Below are 18,802 nucleotides of genomic sequence, written 5' to 3'. Positions count from 1 at the left end.
TGATATAGCACATATTTCTACATAGCACAACTTTCTGTTTTCACTATTCGCATTGGATTTATTTAGCACCATATTTGTATTTATAGTACTGCGCTGCATTTTTTTGAATTATACTTAATAAACTTTGAAAAATGAATTTAAAAAAAACCCCAAAAAAACACGGTTTTAAATGTCTGATGGAAGGTTGGATTAACTTCATTCTGACATTATACTGCAAGTATGTAAAGAATGTAAATGATAAAAACAGGCACAAATTGGCTTTTAACATTTCAGTAGGTCAAAAGCACTGAGGATTATTGGGTTTTCCTCTACTCACTGAATTTAAATGCTAACTGTAGATAAAAGTAAAAAACTGTTCCAATATTTGGGGTCACGCTACAACACAGAGACTCTCACCAGATTGTATATACAAGATGGCTTCATCCCTACGGTTCAGTTGTAATTTACTCCACTGGTGGGTAGTGTCCAAATAGAAAGCTGCCATCAGAGGGGCAGTCAGAGCCAATATGTTGTTTTCTCCATTTGCTTTCACCTCTTTGATCAGGTGATCCAAGTGAGCTCCATCTATACTGGTCTTCACCATCTCAATTAAGGGAGGAGCTGGATCATTAAAATACAAACACTTGTAAAATACATATATACTGATTATAATATATATACCATAATATATACCAAAAGTCATCTACCAAGATAGTACTGTTGGACTTAAAGTAGCAGTGTAAATTCTAGACCACACTATGCATAGCCCATGAAGAAAACTGGATGTTCCTTAAGAGGGCCATAGATGATGCAAATTTCTTTCCTGCAGCCAATTGCTCAATTTGATGGGGGAATCCCTTCAGCCCTCCAGTGGAACTATTGCGTTCTTCCAGAGGGGGGGGGGGGGGAAGGGAGAACACAGTGATTATTGCAAGCAGCCATGGCAATAATTGCATGCAAAATCTTTATCTGGTTGTACCCAAGTAGTACAACAATCAACTTGGGTGCAATCAGCCTGTCCATAGAAGGTTCGAATCTCGGCGAGTCCCTGCTGAACCGACCAAGATTCAAACCATCTATGGCCCACTTTAGATAGCTTTCCTGAAGGAAGCACCAAAACCATATCTTAAGGATCTTTTTTTCACAAAGAAGATCTACAGAAACTCTGACATGTTGGCTGTAAGTTATAGGATGTTACTGATGTAAGATCTAGGATAGCGAAACACAATAAGGCAATCAGCCTGAGAAAAAAGACTCGAAAGGGTGAGGAGCACCCTTGTGCAGCAAGGAACAAAAACATCTGAAGGGCACTTTGAAGAGATTTGTGCACACAAATTTCCCTCTGAACTTGACAAGATAGCTGAGCTGGAAATCAAAAACGACATAAAAGTTTTGTAAGATAATCATTGTTTTGAGCCATCTGGAAAACTTGGATGAACCACACCTCCTATATACACCAACCAACACAATTACTCACAATTACATATTAGCTCAAATGGGCTGTAAAGGTGCTTAGACATTTACTATAGACTTCAGCAACTGGAGTCTGCATAAGGTATTGCTTACCTTGCATTGTGAAAATTGTGTAAATGTTTTCTTTAAGGTCAATGCTGTCCACAGAATCCAGTGCTGCCATTTGTTCGACCTGCACACCATCTGTAGAAAAACTCCACAATTCAGTCCTGGCTTCTTACAATGTTGGGTCACAATGGAGCACACATTGTATTGTCAAGCCAAAGCTGCATGCATGTTATCACGTCTTTATCTAAGAGTGTTCAAAATATATTTACACCCAATATACCCACACATTGCTTTGATTGTAGTCTTGGGTAAAATTATATGGATACTTAGGAACCATCAAGAACTGAACAAGGTTACTCTGGTTAATCAATAAGGGGTCTATGGGTTGGTAGGAGTTCCATTCCACCACTTGGCTGCCTAGAATGGGACATTACAATTCCCAGCTAAACTGCATGCCGGAGTAGGGGTCATGGCTGATGAAGTGGATAAAGGTCAGCAGGGGCTGAACTGTGTTCTCCTTACCTCCATCTGACCACACACTTCTAAGTTGAAGAGGAAGTCTTCCTCTTCAAGTTGAAGGAAAAGGTCTACTGGTTGTACTGGGAGTATGGGAAATATGCGTGATAATGGAAGCATGGGCTCTATACAGGGCAAACCATCTGGTTGACTTTGCACATACTCACATTTCCTTTTCTTCCATGCCATTCAGCTAGTAGGAGGAAAGAAGAGCAAATCTGCATTGGCTTCAGCTCACACCAAATGAAGGCTATATGTTGAGAACTCTCCCCAGAACCAAGTGCAAACACAGGGTCAGGCATCAAGCATCAGCATTGTCAAATGGATTCATTCATAAGCTCCTTTTCACTGCTTCTAATATCCTAACAATGTGATGAGGAAAGGAAGAGAAGCTAATGGATGGAATCAAAGTAGACCTGTTTCATTGCCCTGCATGAGCAAAGCACAAGAATGGTGTAAAGGTCAATCTTATTATTTCCATTTTGGGCAGGTATCAGTGGGTTAAGTTAATTTTTTTGGGTTCTTTGCTCCCATGAAGATGAAAAGGATTTTGTATCACTGCTCCTCCCTTGCAGACTGGAATCTATTGGGATGGGGGAGGGGTGCATTAGACCATATATTTTATTTCAATAATTAAAACAGAAATAAGAATCGTGAGGAAGATAATTGCGTTTGAGAATTCAAACCAGTTAGCCTATTAGCAACAACGCAAAAATGAAATCAAATTTAGTAGCTGTGTTTAATAAAATAATTACAAACCTTTTCCTCTCAAAGCTGGCTCAAGTATAATTGATTTTGTACTGTGCATCGGCTGTCCCTTTGGCTGAAATAAAAGTAAGAAGCAACTGTAGAAACAGCCTTGCCAAAATTGTTCAGAACTTTTTATTTGCCTAACTTTTTAATTAATAAAGTTTCAGATATGAAAAAAAAATCATAAAGCATAGTTCTATATTACACTATATGTGTTTAACCCCTTCGCCTCATCTCTGGTGCAGCCTGCCCAAAAGTGCCACGTAGACAGGACCAGGCTCTTGGTAGGTACCTATGACTGTCTGCTTCCCTGATACTTCACAGATTGAAGACTCCAGTCAGTGGCTTTACTTCACACATAGTCTTCTCTCAGTTACAACTAACACCGTGAGGTATCAGGAAATCAGCAGACAGCTACAGTTGTGTTCCAAATAATAGCAGCCAGACATCACTAACCGGATCAATCACTGTTTTTGGTAGAAATTATATTTCTACATGGAAAACAATTTCCTAGCAGGTGTAGTAAAGTAATAGAAATCCAACAGACCCAACAATCATGACATGCATGCTGCTGATTCTGTGTAATTGAATCACTAATTGAAAGGGGCATGTTCAAAATAATAGCAGTGTGGAGTTCTATTAGTGAGGTCATTCATTCTTTGAAAAACAGGTGGCAATTATTGCCCTTATTTAAGGAAGGAAGGCAGCAAATGTTGTACATGCTGGTTACAGTGCATTTCTCTCTGAAATTCTGAGGAAAATGGGTCATTCCAGACATTGTTCAGAAGAACAGCGTACCTTGATTAAAAAGTTGATTGGAGAGGGGAAAACATATAAAGAAGTGCAGAAAATGATAGGCTGCTCAGCTAAAATGATCGCAAATGCTTTAAAATGGCAACCAAAACCTGAAAGACGTGGAAGAAAGAGAAAAACTACCATTCAAATGGATAGAAGAATAGCCAAAATGGCGCGGACTCAGCCAACAATCAGCTCCAGGAAGATGAAAGAAGGTGTGACGTTCCCTGTGAGTACTGTTACAATTAGAAGACACCGATGTGAAGCCAAGCTATCTGCAAGAAGCCCCCGCAAAGTCCCACTGTTGGAAAAAAGACATGTGCTGAAGAGGTTACAATTTGCCAAAGATCACATTGACTGGACTAAAGAGAAATGGCGTAACATTTTGTGGACTCATGAAAGTAAGATTGTTCTTTTTGGGTCTAGTGGGCAGAGACAGTTTGTCAGACGACCCCCAAACACTGAATTCAAGCCACAGTACACTGTGAAGACAGTGAAGCATGGTGGTGCAAGCATCATGATATGGGGATGTTTCTCATACTACGGTGTTGGGCCTATTTATCGCATACCAGGGATCATGGATCAGTTTGAATACATCAGAATACTTGAAGAGGTCATGCTGCCTTATGCTGAAGAGGAAATGCCCTTGAAATGGGTGTTCCAAGAAGACAACGACCCCAAACACACCAGTAAACGTGCAACATCTTGGTTCCAGACCAACAAGATGGACGTTATGGAGTGGCCAGCCCAATCCCCGGATCTTAATCCAATAGAAAACTTGTGGGGTGACATCAAAAATGCAGTTTCTGAGGCAAAACCAAGAAATAGAGAAGAACTGTGGAATGTGGTCCAATCATCCAGGGCTGGAATACCTGATCACAGGGGCCAGAAGTTGGGTGACTCCATGCAACACAGATGTGCAGCAGTTCTCAGAAACAGTGCGACTACAACCAAATATTCATGAAGTCATTCAAAGGAAAGCAAAATCTTCAAACATTTTTCAGTTTATATAGTGAATGTTTGAGTTTGTAAAGAAGAATACAAACACTGCTATTTTTTTGAACCGTCTAATATTCACTTTTCTTCAATTTTTTTAGAGGAACAACACAAATTTGTTATATTTTCTTCATGTTTTGATTTTGAATAGAATGTGTTGTGTTCCCAATGCATTTGTGTGTATGGAAATAAAAGCTATTACAATGATTTTGAGCTTTATTCACTTTTTTAACACACTGCTATTATTTTGAACAAAACTGTAATTCTGATCAGCCAATCTGTTCCTGCGTCAGCTTCTGCTCAAGCTGCTGCCAATCCATGTTTGGAGCTGTTACCACTCCAGCCTTCCTTTTTGGCAAAAAAATCATCCTCACTTCTACAATTCATCATTTGGATCATTCAGCCAAGTGGGGTCCCCAACCAATCTTCAAAGCTACTACTTGACTCTGCTCAATAGATCCTGCATCCCATCTCTGTTTCTGAAATGCTGCACTTGAATCTGCTCCATATGTCCAGCTCTTCAAAGAGCTTCAGAAGTCTTGCACCTCTTCTCCAGATGTCTTGTACCCTGCCCCTACCACCCTAAATTTGCTTCAAAAGTCCAGTTGTTTGTCCCAGACGTCTTGCACCCTGTCTTTGCTTCAGTGGGCATGCATCCCCACTCTCCTCCAAAGGCTTTGCACCCTGTTCCCTTTCCAGAAGTCATGTACACCATCTCTTCTCCAAAGATCATGCATCCTCTTCCCTCTCCAAAAATGATAAACCTCATTATGTTATGCCTAACTGGTGGATAATGGCCAACTGCATTGTAAAATATATGTTTTTTCTGACTTTGCTCAGGATGACCGATTGAACTTGTATGGTTTACAGCATTAGAAGTTTATGTGTATTGTATTTTTACTGTATATCACATGCTTGGTTGTTCTCATGTACCTTCGTGTATTTATACTTTCAATAGGTGCAACTGTTAAAAAAAAAAAAAAACTCTCTGACCCATATGGGTGTCAACATGCAAATCAGGTCCTAGACCATAAAATCTGCCCAAATAAGGAGTGTGCTTGTATGTTGAAATAAAATGTCAGGGTTCCTGTGTTGTCAAGAGACCCAGGTCCAAATCTTCCACTGACTCATGGTACTACAGTGATGAAGTAAATGCTCCCTTGATTGACTTGAGGAACTGGGTTCCACATGTCACTGTGAATCTGTTAGTGGGACATTGAGGGGGCTGAGTATGGGACACAGGCATCCAGCAACCCTTTGAAGTCCTCTGCACTAGTGGGGGAAATCATGCAAAGAAATCGATTTTTATGTGTAGCGCCCCTCTAGTTAGCTAGGGGGAGCTAGCTGGGTTTTTAGTAGAGGCTGGATAGCAGCCTGGGTATGAGTCAGTCTGGATATGAGTCAGCCATGTCATTTTAGGTCACGGCTGAGAGCTCTGCAGGTCAGTTCACTGACACATCCCCCTGTTCTAGAAGCTTGTGAATTTTCTAGAAGGCAGTGGGTGGGGGGTGAGGAGGGGCTGATCCAGCCAATCCCCAATCAGTAAACTTGGCATGGGGACAGGGCAGCCCTTAAGTGTGACTGAGCCTTCTCAGCAGCAGGAAAGTTCAGGTGGAAGATGGAGTGTGAGGCTGGAATGCAGGAGTGAGAGGCTACAGGCAAAGTTGCTGGACAGGAGGATCTCTCAGCTTCACCACCCCCTGAGAGAGGGCAGCCTGGGAAGAAGGTAAGGAGCCAGCCCAGCGTGAGGCCTGAAGGCAGCCACCAACCCACAAGCTTACAGGAGAGGACTGAATGAGTATTCCTACATCCCCTGAGCCAGACAAGGAGAGAGGGCATTCTGGTGGGAAACCTGACTAGCTACTCACCCAGGACTATTAATAATTAGGTGTCAGCTTCTGGATCACCTTGCCCAGGGATTTCCTCAGGCAGCTGGGTGAAGAGGAGAATTCTTTTGGGGTCTGAGGTGGTACATCTGAAGGGCTGGATAGCTCTCCCAACAAAGAGACTTTGTTGTTTATGGACTTGTACATAGTTGCTAAGTAATTTGACCTCAGTTGCAGTTCCCTTGGGCATCCCATACATCCCTCAACCGCATCCAAGTTCAATACCCCTTAATAAAACCTAAAAATCAAGCTCAAGGACTGTTTACTGTCACCAGTGTGCAAGGCTTGAAGAGAATGTATGTTCCTTGGCTGTGCAGGACTATAGGCTGACCCAAAACTCAGCAACTCCTAGGGGGGTAGTGCTACATATGCAAGGAAGGTGGAAAATGTGATGTGAAATACTCATATGAATCCTGCCATTGGATTACTGTGAGTGGTAGATTAGATAAAAGGGACAGCAATTCTGCTAGGACAAAGGGTTGTTGTCAGGCAGTAAGTAAAAAAATCATGTTTCAGGCAGATAATTGTTTTCACCATTAAGTCAAATAAAGACATTGCAGCAGCTCTTTAACCTGATAAAAAATAAACTCTTTACTGTTAGAAATATTGAATCAGAAATGCAATTTAAATATTGATAGATTTTTTTTTACATCAAGGTGGAGCATGCATGCAAATTCAATTAGCAATTTGAGGTTGGATTTACACAGGTTCAACAATAAAACAAGCACAATGACAAGGTAAAAGGCCCAAAATATCTTGTAGTAACAAGCCATGATTTCTGATGGTGGGTCTATCTGAATATTAACCTCCTCTAGTCCGGTTGTTGTATATAAACGGCCGGACGGTGACAGTGCAGGAGTGGGTGGCCATTTATAAACGGCTTCCCCACCCCCTGCTTGTGCGCGCTCCCTGGGAGTGCGCAGCACCGCGATCCGGTGCCCGCTGTGTCCTCCGGACACAGTGGAACACCGATCGTCTGTGCGAGGTCCCGATCATGTGATCACTGATTGGCCAATCAGTGATCACATGCAGAGTAGTAAGCAAGATGTCACTTCTGACATCATTGCTTACGACGTGTGAAATCTGTGAATGATCACAGAGGTCACATGGTAAAAGGCTATTCACAACAGCCTTGTACCATGTGACAAGCTGTGACCAATCACAGCTCACACAGTAGTTCTCAATGGCTGCAAGAATGCACCCAGAGGAGAAATGATTGCTTTTACAACCTTTATGGGTGTAAAAGCAATCAGTGTAAAAAAAAAAATCTTCATAACCCCCCCACAAGTAGTACAGTGTCATTATTGTGACATTGTACTGCTAGGGTGACCGTATTTAAAAAAAAAAAAAATAATATAAAAAAATAAAATAAAAAAGTAAAAAAAAATTTAAAACTTTTAATTTTGGTTATAAACTAAATTTGGGTTATTTTTTTTTTACTAAAAAGATAACGGAATAAATTATATATAATATAAATAATAATATAAAAAATAAAATAAAAATGTAAAAAAAATGTTTAAAAATGATAATTTTTGGTTATAAACTAATTTGGATTTTTTTTTTTACTAAAAAAATAACAGAATAAACTTTGGCCAAGATTTATGATGAAAGATTATTTATTTGCAAAATTTTATAAGAAAAACACTTTTTTTCAAAATGTTTGGACTTTCATTTACATAGCAAAAAAATAAAAATCCCAGTGGTGAATAAATACCACCAAAATAAAGCTTTATCTGTCAACAAAATGCTACTAAATTTCATATGGGTACAGTGTTGCATGACCGCGCAATTGTCATTCAAAGTGTGATAGCACTGAAAGCGGAAAATTGGCCTGGGCAGGAAGGGGGTGAAAGTGTCCGGACTGGAAGTGGTTAAGAATATCCATAATAAAGAAGGATGCTATTTGTTAGCTCTGTGTTACGTGTGCTCAACCAGACTCTTCCACATTCTCTCCCACTTACCACCACCTTTATCTTCTTCCGAATACCATCTGCAACATCTAGCCCAGCAGCTGCCCTCACTTGTACATTATAGATACCAAGGGATGTTGGAACAAAGACAAGTGGGAGTCTTACAGATGAAAAAGATTGAATGGTTACTTCTTGATAGTAAGGCAGCTGCATGTTAAAAGCACTGCACAATTCTGGACTGTAGACCCACTCCACACGGACCTGGTTAATAAAAAACAGCCAAATTGTTAGAATTTTTAGCTTCATACTTCTTGGTGTGCCAAAGTCCTAGTTATACTAAATGGAATTATAGAATAGAAAATAAATCTCTTGGCCAGGATTCTTTTTTACTATTTGCATAGTTTTTGTAGACTGCCCAAGTGCTGAAGCTACAGTATAACCCTTACATAAAACTATATACAGCAAACTTTTTATGTGATGAAATATAATCAAAATGACACATTTTGTTTTTTTTTCCCCCCTAAACATGAGTTGGGCGGCACGTCTGCCTTGCAGTAAATGGGTCATGGGTTTGATTCCCGACCATGGCGCCTCCTGCATGGAGTTTGCACGTTCTCCCTGTGCTTGCGTGGGATTCCTCTGGGTGCTCTGGTTTCCTCCCCCACTCCAAATACATGCTGGTAGGTTAATTGGCTCCTGTCTAAATTGTCCTAGTTTCATCCCTGGCCATGCGGGGCCTCCTGCATGGTGGGGGTTGGGGAAATACCTGGCAACCTACCCTGTAAAATAATTGCTAAGAGAATTCATGGAAAAAGTTGCTTACGACCGCTCTGTCCAATTCGCACTGCGTTTCTGAATAATGAGGAGAATGATGGGCATCCAATATACTGACGCGTTTCGAGGACTAGCCTCTTCCTCAGAGCGTCAGCCATTTTGGATGTCCATCATTCTAATCATTATTCAGAAACGCAGTGCGAATTGGAGAGAGCGGTCCCTTATGATGTGCCTTATATTTATGTACTTTTGTGAGTAGAATACCTTTCTTTATATTTAATAAACATACTTTTAAAGGTAATGCACAAGGCCGGTGCGCCCTCTGTTTTTTTTTTTCCTCTATTAGTACTTTTGGGCTCCCCGGTTCTTTGAGGGCAGCAAGGCGTGCATATTCCAAGACATTCGTTGTGTGATCCCTATGACAGAGAGTCCATCCCTAAGCGTAGGAGTATCTGGGTTTTCCACTTCCATGTGGCAGGCTGATAAATTAGTATCCTGTGAAACATTTTTCAGAATGACCGTTGCTCACTGTAGTGGTTATTAAAGCTTTTTCACATTAACTGGAGATGTAAAATCTGGTGTCAATGCAGACCTACACCAATCAGCTTCCAGGTTTTATTGTCAAAACTTAATTGAACAAGATGATGTTTTACTAAATCAAATCCATAGTGTCCATCAGGGGCGGACTGACAACTCATGGGGCCCCCGGGCAATAAGGGATCATGGGGCCCCTGTGTCCTTGCCCAAACACAAAAAAGCCTATGAAAAAGGTACCAGGGGCATCTCATGGGGCCCCCTACTGACCCCGGGCCCTCGGGCAGTGCCCGAGTTTCCAAATGGTCAGTCCGCCCCTGGTGTCCATAAATTTACACCTTCCCTCGAGGTAGTTTAATGTGTCATTTGATACAACAGGCTTAATATTAAAGTATATCTAAACCATTACCTTGTAAAAGAACCAACTCAGTTTAAAATAGAAATGAAAGGGAAAACATTTGTGCATATATATATATATATATGAAAAACACAACACTATAAACATTTTTCCCCTTTTTTTTATAAGTGATCATGCATCCTCTGTTCTCAGCTGCATAAGAGTTGGGGGAGGAGAAACTGCATTACACTGACCTTCCCAGTGAAAGGCTGGGGGGAGGGGGTCAGGACAGGTCTGATCATTGGAGGAGAGCAGACTCAGTTCACAGTACAGCTGGGGATCTGAGAGGGACACCAGGGATTTCACACAAAGGAAGCAATACAAAGAATATGTGACTTTTTATAGTACATGGTACAGCAGGCATGTATCAGGAATATGAAATGTTGGGCTTACATATTCTTTACAGAAGAATTCAGGGCAAAATGTGTTTCTCCCATGCAGTGGGGCTGTGCCTGCACTGCATGGGTTAACTGTTTTTGTCTAGGGGATACACTTACCTAATCCTCTGAGTGCAAGACCTGAATGTTACTGCCCCCCCATGCACTCTAGAAGTCTTGTGAATAGACTGCTCCTGATGTCACCATGTCCGCAGACTAGCTCTGGAAATGAGGATGGCAGGAACAGTCCACTGCTGGATGAGGGGCAGTTTGGTTTTCTGGAAGATTGAAGGATCTAGTAAGTAGCCTTTTGGTACGCCCCTAGACAAAATGAGCAGTTAGCACATTCACCAATGCACGGGAGAAAACATTCTCATGGAGTTCTACTTTAAAACTCCTCCTACGGAAAGAATTGTATCTTGTGGATTGGCAATTGTGTACAGAAATGGCAAAACCTAAATTAGACACTCGGGTTTACTTGCCTTGATTGTATTTTCCTTATTGTTAAAAAGAATGGCATAGATTTCCACCTGTTCATTTAGCTCCGCCAAGAATGGTAATTTTAGATCAATGAAAAAACTTTTCATAACTTTGATTTCATGTGGTGGACCCACACAGATACCTATAGATAAAATGTTGGAGAACAGGAGAAATATTTAAAAAAATAATATTCTATAGAAAAAGTCCTAGATGAGTAAAAAACATCCTTCATAAAGAAACAAGATAAATTGTTCCATATCACATCCATGCTACATGAGGAAACTTCCATCAACCTCATATCACAGCATCCTACATGAAAAAACATGATCCCCATCCTAAATCACACATATCCCACACGAAGAAACACCATCTCTATTCTAAATTACATTCATATTACAGGAGAAAACAGCATCTCCATCCTAATTCATTATGATACTACATGAGGAAACACCATCCACATTCTACGTCACACACATCTACCAAGAAGAAACATACATCCCATCCCATCCTAAATCACATACATTTAATCCACATAAAAAAAACAAACATACATCCCATCCCATCCCATCCCAAATCACATACATTCCTCATAAAAAAAACATACATCCCATCCCATCCTAAATCACATTCATTCCTCATAAAAAAAACATACATCCCATCCTAAATCACATACATTCATTCCTCATAAAAAAAATACATCACATCCCATACTTTCATTCCTCATGAAAAAAACATACATTCCATCCTAAATCACATACATTCAATCCTCATAAAAACAAACAAACATCCCATCCCATCCTAAATCACATACATTCCTCATAAAAAAAAAACATACATCCCATCCCATCCTAAATCACATTCATTCCTCATAAAAAAAACATACATCCCATCCTAAATCACATACATTCATTCCTCATAAAAAATGCATCCCATCCCATACTTTCATTCTTCATAAAAAAACATACATCCCATCCTAAATCACATACATTCATTCCTCATAAAAAAAACCATACATCCCATCCCATCCTAAATCACATACATTCATTCCTCATAAAAAATACATCCCATCCCATACTTTCATTCTTCATAAAAAAACATACATCCCATCCTAAATCACATACATTCATTCCTCATAAAAAACATACATCCCATCCTAAATCACATACATTCAATCCTCATAAAAACAAACAAACATCCCATCCCATCCTAAATCACATACATTCCTCATAAAAAAAAACATACATCCCATCCCATCCTAAATCACATTCATTCCTCATTAAAAAACATACATCCCATCCCTTCCTAAATCACATACATTCATTCCTCATAAAAAAAAACCATACATCCCATCCCATCCTAAATCACATACATTCATTCCTCATAAAAAAATACATCCCTTCCCATACTTTCATTCTTCGTAAAAAAACATACATTCCATCCTAAATCACATACATTCATTCCTCATAAAAACAAACAAACATCCCATCCCATCCTAAATCACATACATTCCTCATAAAAAAAACATACATCCCATCCTAAATCACATACATTCATTCCTCATAAAAAAAGACATACTTGTTTTATATCATACACATGAGGAAACACCATTCCCATCCTAAATCACACACATTCTGCATCAAGAAACATCATCTGCATCCTAAATCACAGCTATCCAACATGGGAAAAACATATACCTGACCTACATCACATGCATCCTCCAAGGCCGGATCTAGCCAGTATGATATGGGGGTGCAGTAAAAAATGTCCGGGGGCACAGGGTATGAGGTCTGCAGGGCAGAGTACAAAAGCAGGAATCAATAGCAGAGTGTACTGGGCAGGGGCGGACTGACAACTCATGGGGCCCCAGGCAATAGGGGATCATGGGGCCCCTGTGTCCTTGCCCAAACTCAAAAAAGCCTATGAAAAAGGTACCAGGGGCATCTCATGGGGCCCCCTACTGACCCCAGGCCCTCGGGCCGTGCCCGAGTTTCTAAATGGTCAGTCCGCCCCTGGTACTGGGGGTCAACAGGTCAGAGGATAGGGGTTAGCAGAGCAGAGGGCAGGAATCAGCAGTTTGTAGGGCAGTGTACCGATCGACTTCTGTACAACCAGCCTCTAGGAACGGTTCCACACATCCAGCACAGCCAGTTATAGCTGACAGCACTTATCATTTCTAAGTGATGTCTCTCCGCTGTCAGAATACCTCAGCGGGAGTGATTTCCGCATCCACGTGGGAACCCCGATGTGGAACAAAAAAGGGGTTAGGTGTAAGTAATATACAAAACAACATATGGAGTGCAACAGTTAGGATGAGTGCCACATTCACATCAGTGTCCCCAAAGTGCCACCACCTTACTCCAGAGTCAATCAGAGTCTGGGAGAGTGTCCCCTTACATCAGATTCTGGTAGAGTCCCCTTCTTATATCAGAATCTGGCAGAGTGTCCCCTTACATCAGAGTCTGGTAGAGTCCCCTTCTTATATCAGAATCTGGCAGAGTGTCCCCTTACATCAGAGTCTGGTAGAGCCCCTTCTTACATCAGAGCCTGACAGAGTGTCACCTTACATCAGATTCTGGTAGAGTCCCCTTCTTACATCAGAGTCTGGCAGAGTGTCCCCTTACATCAGAGTCTGGTAGAGTCCCCTTCTTATATCAGAATCTGGCAGAGTGTCCCCTTACATCAGAGTCTGGTAGAGCCCCCTTCTTACATCAGAGTCTGGCAGAGTGTCCCCTTACATCAGATTCTGGCAGAGTGTCCCCTTCTTACATCAGAATCTGGCAGAGTATCCCCTTGCATCAGATTCTGGTCGAGTCCCCTTCTTACATCAGAATCTGGCAGAGTGTCCCCTTACATCAGAGTTTGGCAAAGTGTCCCCTTACATCAGATTCTGGTAGAGTCCCCTTCTTATATCAGAATCTGGCAGAGTGTCCCCTTACATCAGAGTCTGGTAGAGCCCCCTTCTTACATCAGAGTCTGGCAGAGTGTCCCCTTACATCAGATTCTGGCAGAGTGTCCCCTTACATCAGATTCTGGCAGAGTGTCCCCTTCTTACATCAGAATCTGGCAGAGTGTCCCCTTCTTACATCAGAATCTGGCAGAGTGTCCCCTTACATCAGAGTCTGGCAAAGTGTCCCCTTACATCAGATTCCGGTAGAGTCCCCTTCTTACATCAGAATCTGGCAGAGTGTCCCCTTACATCAGAATCTGGCAGAGTGTCCCCTTACATCAGAGTCTGGCAAAGTGTCCCCTTACATCAGATTCTGGTAGAATGTCCCCTTATATCAGAGTCTTGCAGAGTGTCCCCTTACATCAGATTCTGGTCGAGTCCCCTTTTTACATCAGAATCTGGCAGAGTGTCCCCTCCTAACAACACCCATCCTACATCAGGAAACACCATCTCATCCTATAACACACCCATCCTAAATGGAGGAACACCATCCCATCCTAAATGGGGGAGCACCATCCCATCCTAAATCATGCCAATCTTACACGAGGAACCACCATCTCATCCTTTAACACAGCCATCTTACATCAGGAAACATCTCATCCTATAACACACCCATCCTACATGGTCCATCCCATCCTACATGGTGGAACACCATCCCATCCTAAATCTTGCCAATCATGAGGAAACACCATCTCATCCTTTAACACACCCATCTTAAATGGGCGAACACCATTCCATCCTAAATCATGCCAATCATACATGAGGAACCACCATCTCATCCGTTAACACAGCCATCTTACATGAGGCTACACCATCCCGTCTTAAACAGTGTTCCCAACCTCCTGCAGCATTTTTACTGACAAAATATGGAAAATTTACTGACGAAGCACATTTTTTACTGACAGCTTGAAAATTGACAGAGCTCAAAGACAATCAATATTTAAAGTGGTAGTAAGCTCTCATTTCTATTTGTACCTACAGGGAAGCTTAGACTAAAGCTTCCCTGTAGGTAAAATGAATATCTCATAAATGTGCATCGTTTAGGAGATACTCTACAGAGCAGCATCTGGTGACATCACCGGCGCATGCACTCTGAAGTAATGGCATTCCCGTGCCTTTCCTTCAGAGCTATGGCCGAAACTCCCGTGAGCTCAGCCATTCAAGCAGCTGCAGCCCACGAACTCGGAATGAAAAACAGGGGTAGATGGAAGCCCTATCAGCAGTGACCGCACACCCCTGGGGGGCTTCGTTGTAAGGTAAGTTTTACATATTCTGCTAGTAGGCAATGCATACTAGCACATTATGATATAACCTTGCAGGGGGAAACTTTAATTTTTAACAAGTTTACTACCGCTTTAACCACTTCCAGACTGGACACTTTTACCCCCTTCCTGTCCAGGACCATTTTCAGCTTTCAGCGCTGTCACACTTTGAATGACAATTGCGCGGTCATGCAACACTGTACCCAAATGAATTTTGTACCATTTTTTGAGACAGATAAAGCTTTAAAGCTAAGTCCAAAAATTTTGAAAAAAAGTGTTTTTTTAATAAAATTTTGCAAATAAATAATATTTCATCATAAATCTTTGCCAAAATTTATTCCGTTATCTTTTTAGTAAAAAAAAAAATACAAATTAGTTTATAACCAAAAATTATAATTTTTAAACATTTTTTTTTACATTTTTATTTTATTTTTTTATATTATTATTTTTATTTTATTTTTTTACATACTGTCACCCTAGCAGTACAGTGTCACCATGGTGACACTGTACTACTTGTGGGGGGTGATGAAGATTTTTTTTTACACATTGCTTATATACCCATATAGGATGTAATAGCAATCATTTCTCTTTCTCTCTGTCTGCATTCTTGCACTCATTGAGAAGTACTTAGTGAGCTGTGATTGGTCACAGCTTGTCACATGGTACAAGGCTGTTGTGAATAGCCTTGTACCATGTGACTTCTGTGATCATTCACAGATTTCACACGTAGTAAGCAATGATGTCACAAGGACATCAGGACACAGCGGGCACCGGATCGCGGTGCTGCGCGCTCCGAGGGAGCGCGCACAAGCAGGGTGCGGGGAGGCCGTTTATAAACGGCCACCCGACCCTGCACTGCCACCGTCCGGCCGTTTATATACAACGGCCGGTCGGGAAGTGGTTAAACATTATAAACACAATATGGAAACTCTGACAAGAACCATAACAAGTAATTTTCCTGATTTACACCTAAAAAGTCAACACAGCATGACCAATTATCAACTCCTGATATTTACAAACAGTTGTAAAAAGTCACTGATTTTTACAAACTGTCCGTAAATTTACTGACAGTTGGCAACCCTGATCTTAATTCACAAACATTGTCACGATCCGCCTGGTGGCGTCTCTATTGGTCCACAGCACGGATTTCCTCAGGGCGCGGGGTCTAAGTCCCAGTCTGCTTATTCACCAGGGCCCCTGATGGTGGGGATGGACTTGTAGCAGACTGAGACCAGGTCGCGACCCCTGAGTACGTCCGACAATGGTAGAGAGCACCGTCAGAGGAGTGCGGGGTAAGGAGTCTGCTGTGAAGAGGCTGGCAGACCTGGTAACCAGGGACAATCCCTGCGGGATGGATGGATGGATCGTCTGGGTAACTGGAAGCGTAGTTAGGCGGGCTAGGTCAGCAACATGCGGGCAGCGAGGTATCGGAGGAGAAGGCAGAGAATGGTCGAGGTCACAAGTCGGGTTCAGCAACTAGCGGATAGCGCAGGATACAATCAGCAGGGTCAGGTACAATGCAGAGGTCGGCAACGGAGTAACACAGGATCAGGTATCAGGACAGAGCACAAAAGACCAAAACGGCAATTGACATACCTCTAATCCAGTTTAAATAGCCCGCCGTGCTCTGTCATTGGTGCCAGGCGTGTGTCCGCGATCGCGAGTGCGCATGCACGGCCATTGCGATCGCCCGGGTCCCGCTGCCCGCTGATTCGAATGCATCGGTGTCCTGCGCATGCACCGCCCGGCGTATCGCGGCAGGGACACCGATCCCTGACACACATCTTACATGATGAACACTAATTCCAATCTAAATCATACACATCCAATGTGAAGAAACAACACTCCCATCCTAAATCATACACTTCCTATATAAAGAAACACCATCTCTTTCTATATCACACCCATCTATCTCCCATAAGGAAACATCTCATCCTAAATCACACACCTCTTACACGAGGTACCAATATCTTTATACTACGTTATTTGTATTCTTTCTCACTTGAATGTTTAAAATCTCCAAAACACAGCGGGTATATTGGAGTAATCTCCAATCCCGGAGGACGCCATTTTTGGGGAAATGCGTCAGTCAGAGTCTTTGTGCAACGTCATCACGCATCGGCGTGCGTACTGAGACTGTGTTGTACACTGACTATTGGAACTCACCTGATTGTAAGTGCAAAAGGTTTTAATAAGTTAGTTGTTAATTATACTGTACTATGAGGTTTCTCCTTGTTTAACCATTCTATATTATCATGATGAGTGGAGTCTCTTTGGGACTGCACACCTTTTTGGAGAATGCAGCCATTTCTCTGGTGGTTTGACAGTGAGGGTGCAAGCCTCGGCTTATAATGCACATGCTTGTTTGATCTCTATAGCCTCTCATTTTGGTAAGGGGCTTTCTTGTTTCTTGAAAAGCACCTTTTAACCTTGGAAACACTTTAGATGAAGTCTTGCATCACAGAGCACTTTCTTCACAATTTATTTTGGGGCTTTTTTATTTATATTTTGGATGTTCATTTTTTATGAATTTTTTAATGTATTGATTTTATTATTTATTTAGTTATATATATCAGTTGTGGATACACTTATATGGGCACATGGTGCTTATTCACTTGTATCGATTTCATTTAAAGGGACAGCACACTGTATATTTAGATAGTTAGGAGGGTATATACCTTCAGCGAGGCTTACAGCCACAACTTCCCATGTAGCAATGGTGTCCGGAAGAACAAATTTGCTGACTTTGGTGGAAACACTTAATGGATAAGAAAACAGATATTTAAAAAACATTGATTTGCATTAAAGATACTTAACAATCACATCCACACTTTCTGACAATATCACATGAACTGTACTTATGCATCTCTGCATACATTTTTACAGGACGACCCCGCCTAGGGAGAGTAGCAACAGTGCTAAACTTTCTCCATTTGTAGACAGTCTGTCTTACCGTGGACACATGAACATCAAGGCTTTTGGAGATACTTTTGGAACCCTTTCCAGCTTCATGCAAGTCAACAATTCTTGATCGTAGGTCTTCTGAGAGCTCTTTTCTGTGAGGCATGGTTCACATCAGACAGTGCTTCTTGAAACCAGTAAACCCAAAACAGGTGTGTGTTTTTTAAGGGCAGGACAGCTGTCAGCAACACATCCAATATCATCACACTGATTGGAGTCAAGGTTGGCTCACTCCTGGTTCCAATTAGCTCTGGGAGAAGTCATTAAGCTAGGGCCTCACATACTTTTTCCTCCCTGCACTGTGAATGTTTACATGTTATGTGCAATTAAACCATGGCAACATCTAATGTTTGTGTAGTATTATGTTCAGCAGACTGTGTTTTTCTATTGTTGTGACTTAGATGACGTTCAGAGCACATTTTATGCCCAATTCATGCAAAACTCCACGTAATCCCAAGGGGTTCACATACTTTTTCTTGCAACTGTAGTAACCAAACAATGGTAAAGTACTAAAACTGAGTACCTGAGAATGACTAAGACGTTCAAACAGAAAAATGGTAAACAAAGAATTCTAGCTGCTACAGTGATCTCTACTTGCTTCTGGGTCTCGTGTTGTGTGCTTGCTCTGCTGCATTGAGAAAATAGGAGGTCGCTTGCTCCGCATGGGTGCCATTCAAAGAACTCTTTGCATTTTCTCAATGCATGCAAAAAGTCATC

General features: G+C 41.5%; 1 protein-coding gene across 1 annotated transcript in view; it reads right to left on the bottom strand.

The window, feature by feature from the left end:
- LOC149453932 (A.superbus venom factor 2-like) overlaps positions 1-18,802 on the bottom strand; it is a 290,293-nt gene that overhangs the window by 173,046 nt on the left and 98,445 nt on the right. The window contains exons 18-23 of the mRNA XM_089688005.1: positions 17,803-17,882; positions 10,918-11,057; positions 8,405-8,614; positions 2,776-2,839; positions 1,546-1,635; positions 397-600 (exon numbers count right to left, since the gene is read on the bottom strand). Of these exons, the coding sequence (XP_089544131.1) occupies positions 397-600; positions 1,546-1,635; positions 2,776-2,839; positions 8,405-8,614; positions 10,918-11,057; positions 17,803-17,882 (788 nt within the window). The remainder of the gene's footprint in view (positions 1-396; positions 601-1,545; positions 1,636-2,775; positions 2,840-8,404; positions 8,615-10,917; positions 11,058-17,802; positions 17,883-18,802) is intronic.

This window comes from Staurois parvus, unplaced genomic scaffold, assembly GCF_062004578.1.
Source record: "Staurois parvus isolate SC_StPar_1 unplaced genomic scaffold, SC_StPar_1.0 ptg000444l, whole genome shotgun sequence".
Taxonomy (NCBI): Eukaryota; Metazoa; Chordata; class Amphibia; order Anura; family Ranidae; genus Staurois; species Staurois parvus.
The sequence above is the reverse complement of the archived record's forward strand: the minus strand, read 5'-3'. Positions and strand labels throughout refer to the sequence as shown.